Source organism: Anoplolepis gracilipes, chromosome 5, assembly GCF_047496725.1.
Source record: "Anoplolepis gracilipes chromosome 5, ASM4749672v1, whole genome shotgun sequence".
Lineage (NCBI taxonomy): Eukaryota > Metazoa > Arthropoda > Insecta > Hymenoptera > Formicidae > Anoplolepis > Anoplolepis gracilipes.
The window spans coordinates 11,055,037-11,063,258 of record NC_132974.1 but is presented as its reverse complement, the minus strand read 5'-3'; the positions used below and the strand labels follow the sequence as shown (position 1 = coordinate 11,063,258).

General features: G+C 25.9%; 1 protein-coding gene across 1 annotated transcript; it reads right to left on the bottom strand.

Annotated features, from left to right (window-relative positions):
- Window positions 1-2,210: 2,210 nt before the first annotated feature.
- On the bottom strand, window positions 2,211-8,112 carry LOC140665886 (G-protein coupled receptor Mth2-like). Its single transcript, XM_072892472.1, is given in 7 exon segments — window positions 2,211-2,511; window positions 2,584-2,797; window positions 3,165-3,289; window positions 3,723-4,363; window positions 4,366-4,568; window positions 4,628-4,825; window positions 7,907-8,112. Coding segments are annotated over 7 exon segments (1,809 nt in total). The 3' UTR covers window positions 2,211-2,289.
- Window positions 8,113-8,222: the final 110 nt, after the last annotated feature.

The window sequence follows — 8,222 nt, the reverse complement described above, 5'->3', positions numbered from 1 at the left end:
AAGTCTCATTTTTCAATTTATTTAGTTTTAAAAGTTTTAGTTTTTTAGCGTTTTTTTTAAGTCGGTACATCAATTTACTGTTGGTTTGTTTAATAGTATTTGTGAGTTTAAACACATGCTTTATCTCTCAAATATATTTATTCCACACTTTTATTTTCAATGCAGCGTAGTTTAAAAGTTTTGATTATACATATTTAATGTATTAAAATAATTAAGAAATCAAAAATCAATAATACTTGGTCTTATTATAACTATATCATTAATTATTAGGTATGTCTCAAATATTATGCAGTTTGAAAGTTTTACATTTACGTTATGCATATTTATATTTTAATTGTGTTAAGTTATATCAAGTGTAAATATATGAGCGCAACAAAGTCAAGTTGTTGCACTATTGTTTCTTTATTCTAATGAATCATTAAAGTATGAAAGATTTTTTTAATGAAATTTAGAATCATTACAAGTGTGAAACATTAACAAAACGTTAAAACTTATCTGCTACTATAAAGCTATTTACAGAGTGGTTTAAACAAAAAGCTTTATTAAATTACAAATAGTATTTTAATTAATCCAGCGATAAAATAATTTAAAAAATGTTGTTATTTAAACATTTAATCCGATAAATATAATGGTGTTTTCGAAAAAACTACAGAAAGAAACTAAAAATAGATCAACATACAGCGATTAGCTAACGTTCAAAGGGAGAAAATTTTTTATTTAAATAAGATACTTATACACGACTAAAAAACTTTTCTGGAAAAGTAAAAAGTTAAATTTTCTTCTCAACACATGTTGTGAAATATAACGAGAGAGTAAACAGCATAATTAAAACAATTGTTAAACAATTATAATCAATTATGCAAATAATATTCATGTATTCAAAACTAATTGTAAGATATTATTTATATAAATGTTGATTAGAGAGAAAAATATAATAATAAACGTTCATCTTTTCAAATAGAACGTTATATCACTACCTTACAGAAAGTAATTCTGAATATATCTATTTATCATCATAATTATAATATAATAATAAATAATATATAAATTAATTTAATACAAAATAGAAAAACAGCAAGTGCAAGGAAAAAAAGAAAATAGTAATATCGTTTACTTAATTAACATTAAAATTATTTAAACTGCAAAACAGTCAACATCGTAAAATTTAAATATTTTCAGATTAATTAAAAGAAAAACATCATGAAATATTGTATATAAATGTACATATGTATTATGTTATACATCGAATTATATATGTATACTAACTAACAATAAATATTTTGAAAAATGTTAAATAAATTTGACGAAGACAATATATATATATATATATATATAAGACTGATCTCATTAAATAAATTCTTTGTGCCATGGTACGCTTTTCCGTAATTGATATTTTTCCACAGAAAGATTATTTCTGACGATGATGCGACTGTTCAAGTTTGTAACAATTCCTGCGTTTCGAAGTTTTGGAATCAGATCTGCGATTCTGAGAGAATCGCTTTAGTAGCAGCTGCATAATTGTCTTCTTACACACGAATATGATGAAACTACCTATATTATTCATAGTGCTAATCACAAATGAAGTATAAAGAATGTTTAGTTGCGCATAATGATCATTTACCAGCCAAAAATATATTAATAATATCCAATTTATAGCCTTTAAGATAAACTGCATGATATATAATTTTCGATACAAATTGAACCTGCAAGTAAATATATATATAAATATTTTTTTTTTTTGTATTTCCTGAAATAAGAATATAATTGTAATTATAAAAGTGATGTTAAAACAAACATATTGTAAGTAACTGATGCTGTACATAAAGATAAATAATTTTTTCGACAAATCATAATTATTTTATATTTTCAGATATAAACAATAATAAAATAAATATTATTATTTAAGTTAAATTAAAATTATAATCAAATAAATTTCAAACTTAAAAAAAGAGAGAGAGAGAGAATAAAAGATAACATTTTTTTGAACAAAATTTTAAGAAAAGTAATTTTCATGTTAAAAGAATTAATAAAAATTAAAGCATTTATGTGCACTTTTTTTCATTCAATGTCATTTTTCTGAGAATAGCAAACAACACTCTTGAGAAAATGCATGCGCAATTCAACAACGATTATGTTTTTGTACAAGAAATCTCGTCATTTTGAAAGCACACTGTCAAAAGGAAAAAGTCTAAAAACAATCATCATTCTGTCTCGTGTCTGAAGTGACTGAAAACGATTAATTTTGCAATGCCAAATGTATACAGAGACATAACTTATTAACAACATAGACTATATACATCGGTATAAAGATGTTTGTACGAACCATTGCTTGTTGTCATTATAACATCGGCTCTCTGAATTTTTCAGATGACGAGCTGTATTTTTCTCGTAGCGCGCGATCTTCAATGCTGTACAGATAGATAAGCAAATGCTACTAATAACACAGATATTACTAGGCGTATTATAATACAATTCAAACGCCACGTACGCTAAAAAAAATAAACTTTTTACATTACATCATATGTTGCAAATATACAAAAAACATATTTTAACATGACTTCTCCGATAAGTTAATCATAATTGTATTGTTAATAAAATTATATTAAGTGCCATACGTTCATCAAACCAACAAGCATTTACAAATCCTGGTCGGATCAAGTTTTTCGACACGCTGGGAACGAAATCCATGATAACACAGATGATAGTGAGAATGAAGGGGCCTCCCCAGGCAAAAACAGAATACATTAATTTCTTTCTCTCTTCTTGTTTCATATTTCTTCGTAAGGGACGAAAGTCTCTGCAAAAGAACGCAGTTTAAACTATTTAACTAATATAAATGATACAATACCAATTTCGATTTAGCATTTGAATAAAACAATTAGAAATCAATTTTTTATATTATTAATCAATACGATACGACGTAATAATATATTTATTCAATTAATGCAAAATCACGATATTAGCCACACTTTTATTTTAAATTATTTACATTGTTACAGTAATTTGTACTGAAAAAACCATACGTCTGTATTTATATAGATGAATAATTTATTGTAACGTGATCTGCCATAATATAAATCAGATTCTTCTACAAATTCATGTTATAGTTAAAATATTAATACATATTATAGATAAAATATAGCGTGAGAAATATGAAAATTTACCTAAACGTACACCACATGTCAAAACTCATTACACTTAACCAGAATGAGCTTGCCATACCACAAAAATATCTGACTAAACCTGCAACAATGAAACAAGCAACATCAATAATAATAATAATTATTAATAATTAACTATAAATTAATTAAGTAAAAATAGTAAATTTTAAAACGTTATTATGTCAAATACTACTGTATCTCTCTCTACAAAGAAAAAAGAACAGATTTATTTTAATACATATTTTACACTAAGAATTATAAGAAGAAACAATATAATTAATAAATACTTATTAATATTACAATAAATTGAATAATGTTTCAATTTAAGAAAGACATAACTCTACAAAATTTTAATAACACAAATAAAAAGGTATTTATTCGAATAACCTAAATTTTATAATTGTATGTTACAGTGTATACAAAATTTTAATTTTATTATTAATCCTTATGTCTCTAAAATTTGTAAAACAAATTGTACATTCACACAATTGTATATTTTATCGGTATGAGAATACATTAATAAGCAGTCAATGTTGAGACTGAAATATTACATGATTTGACTATACCTCCCATAATACAGATGAAATTTATCTGACTTGTTGGTTTGATTATTTTTAGATATGTCATAACATTGATCGTAGTTGTGATAAACGACATACTGCTATATCTGCGTAACGTAAAGCCATGTATAGTACGAAGTTCTGGCAATATAGAGTATATTAGAAATGTTGTCGCTAAACACAACATAGACACTATACGACACCAGAAAAGTATAATGTAAAGTTTTATAAAAAGCTCATTAAAAATATCCTGTGCTTGATTGTTCATAAAATCAAGTAATATTTCATTTATTTTGTTCATAGTTTCCAAACAGACGATCGCTTCAAACTGATTATGATTTGCGACAGTCAAACAATAGGATGTTGGTTCGACGAATATGTCTAGTTCGAAATCAGGAAAATACAAAGAGCCATTTGTGAGATATATGTACTGCTCGTCGTGTAGAAAGTAACTCGAATAAAACGATAAGTGTTCAGTTTCCTTGCACGGATCTCGAACGGTCAATTGAAAAAATTCGTCTACTGTTTTATTTTCGCTTTGCAAATCATCCGAGTTGTTATACACTTTTGGGAAATCATATTCATCTGTTCCAGAAATGCAATCATTGTCAACCAAGCGATCGCCAAGAGGACAACAAACTGAATGCAAATAATATTATTACTCATCTCATATGGAATAATATAATTTTTATTTTCATTTGCATTATTACTGGAATTCTCCTGGATCTTTGTCAAATTCACACGAAACTCCATCAACATTTGATTACCTTTTTCAGGATAATTTAAGAAATGCGTATTAAATTCATTCTGCACTGACAATAAGTCATTATCTTCGTGATTGTTATTTCTGAAATTAATGCAAAACGTTTATCGTTGTTTTTAAAGAAATTTTCTTGCAAATCATACCTTATGAATTTCATCTCGTCGTCATGATTCCTAATAGGGTTTGCGTGATATTTTCCCGTCGAATTGTCGTTCTGCTTGTTCTCATGCATGGAATTCCGTAGAGATTTTGAGGATGAAATGAAAAGCAGAAGTGCACAACACCAAAGAGCGAGATTCTCATCACACATCATCAATTTGTGCAACAAACTTAGTTCTTTTCTGCAATAAATTTTTAATCTAGTATTTTACAGCTACGAGTTTTCAAAAACGATAATACGTGATATTTTTTATTTGCAAATATATAGTTATAATAACACTCTTTCCAGCAAAGGACAAAATTGCTACTTTAAGAATGTATGACAAGAAAACGTATGTAGTTACGCAAGCTATAAGAGAAGATTATTGTTGACAACAAATTATCATTAATGAAGAAGAAGTAATTTAACTATAATATGTAATTAATATATACTTAAAGTAGCAATTTTGTTTTTTGCTGGAAAAAGAGTGTTATATGTGTATATGTATATGTGTATATATATATATATATATATATATATATATATATATATATATATATATATATATACTTTAAAGCCCTTGTTTTATTATATTTATGTGTATATATATATATATATATATATATATATATATATATATATATATATATATATATACACATAAATATAATAAAACAAGGGCTTTAAAGAGTAACTGACTAAAGTATAAATAAATAAATATAGTTAAAATTTAAAAACAAAATTCTATTAATTAAATTTAATCCGTTTTCACTACAAGAAATTTTTACTACTATAAAATAAAATTAAAAAATCATAAACAATTTCCTTCTAGGTGACTTTATTGTGACTCTTTGTTTTTTTGTCAATTTTTGTCACAACTTTGTTGGTGGATATTTGAATGTTGAATTGATGTGATTTGCTAGTGGAAAGATTCTACGTTATTAATAACTAACGTCACGATTTAACTGACATTAGAGATTTTAATTTTTTATATTTTATTTAACTTTGTTAATCATATCATATTCTATTATTAATTTATCATTATATAATTTGTCACTGAAGAGAGTCCAGTCAAAGACCGAAACGTTTGTGCTTTAATTTTTTATTACATAGGTTTTTTGTATTTTTTATGTTTGTTTTTAATCTACGTTGTCCCCTCTTTTGTATTTGCGATTATTTCTATTTAATTTTCTTCGCATATTTATAACTGAGTTTTATGTATTTTTAATATTTTTATAAATTTATAATATTTCAATACATTAAATTTTGCGTTTGTTTTAGTTTTTAAATTATAACTGTATTTACTTATTTATACTTTAGACATTTGTTTCTGAAAGCCCTTGTATATCTTGAATAATTTATTTTTTGGGAAATTTTGTATGTACAGAGTTTTGTACGTATATAGTGCTGAAAAAACTTTATTGATAAGTTTCTATAAACTGAAAAATAGATCAATCTTGTATTATCGTAAATTAGACTTATTGTTAACTGTTTTAAAAACTAGAATTATTTTCGAGAGTATTATATAGTATCTAACAATAAGAAGAGTTTTACAGAGCAATTAGATAATAAATAATGCAGATTTTTTTATCTATATTAAATATAAAGTCGAAGAATTTATTTTAGAAAGCAACTAATCAAGTATAGTTATAAGAAAAATCTTATCCATTCTTTTGCTTCATTTAACAGATGTGCTGGAATTCTACACAAAATCCGGTTTGTAGTTACTCGTGTATTTCGCATTATGTATCAAAGAATTCATTCACACTTATTTTTTACGAGATATCAAAGATAGCAACGGCTTAAATGTGTGTGACGCCAATATATTCTAGGTTCAAGTTTGATTTAATTTTTCTATATATATATATATATATATATATATATATATATATATATATGTGTATGCATATTGTTATGTCAATCTCAAAATATGTATATCGAACGTGCGTGACGTCACTCGCGTGCCGCGTTAAATAAGAGAAAGACTTTTTAAAAGACTAATAACTTTAATAAAGAACACACAACACAATACACAGCAGATATTCGTGGAGCTGTCAAAAAAACGATTACTCCGCTTGACAGCTGATGTTCGAATATCCGATCTCTGATGTCTGCTCTTGTTTTTTAAAAGACTTGCACATCACCTGGGCGACAATCTTCTTATTATACCGTAACGAGTAGTATAACATCGCGGAACAGGAATAAGGATGTGACAATATATGTATATGTGTATATATTGTGACGTGTTGACGCCATCCCCCTCGTCCATCCGTGTGGGGAGGATAAACATCTAGACACCGTTGATTTCCCTACGTATTAATTACGTTGAAAAAATCTTTTTTCTTTCAAAAATCTGCAAATTAATTTATAAAAAATATTATTATGAAAATAATTAAAATTGTTTATAAACTTCATGTGCAATGGAACTATATTATAGGTGCATATGTATATTGTGATGAGACCGATGGTTAATTAATCGATTTTTAATAACTAGTACCATGCACGCGCGCATCCACCGTGGGAAGGAAAAAATAGACGCGCGCGTACGAAGTAGTTATTAATAATCGATTAATTAGTCATCGGTTTTATCGTCGCAATATATACATATGTACCTATGTATATATACACCTATAATATAGCTCCATTAAGTTTATGAATTTTAATCATTTTCATAATTAATATTTTTTATAATTTATATTTTCTATATCATCTTTTTCATAATTAATATTTTTTATAAATTAATTTAAACATTAAAAAAAAGATTCTTTTAAAGTAATTAATACGTAGCGAGGTCAATGGTGCCCACAGACGTTTATTGAGCAGAATCAAGACGAGGATAATTATATTTGTAATTTTTTTTATTTGCATGTTTTAATTAATATCTATATACATATATGTTCATGTCGAAAAACTATCAGATAACGGATGTAAAAAATTTTCATTTTTTTATTTTGCATTATTGATGATAATATGTCGACATACTAAGATAGAAGTTGATATTAAGATAGAAATAGTAGAAATAGTAGAAATCAAATATAATTTTAAAAGTAACGTTGGTAATGCGTTAAAAATGTATAAAATTTACAAAATGACATTTATATTATAAAGAATATTAAAGAAAAGTTTATAAACAATATTGAAAAATTAAAAATTACAAAATAAAAAAAGTGAAAGATAGACATGCCTTTTCTATCTGAAATTTTGAGCTAACAATAGTGAAGATTAAAATAAAAAAAGATTAGTGCATGATAATATAAAGTTAATCCTTAACTTGAAAAGTTACACTAGAATTACTTGCTGATTAATAGCCAACTCTTGATCTACAATACAATTTGATTTGCGCATTGTAACATTAAAGCTTATTGTTAAGTTCACATTGAAATATATCTTGTAAAAATTCGTTTTCCCATAAGAACATATCTTTTGCAGCATCGGTATACCTTCTGACATGGTGATGCCGGTGGATGCATGAGGATGTTGCGTGTACATGTCGAGTTTCCGAAAACAGAATGCATTTTTGACAGCCAAATTGCTTCAGCAGTAGCTGCATAATTGTTTTATTATACACAACTATAAGAAAGATAGTAAAATTTATTGAG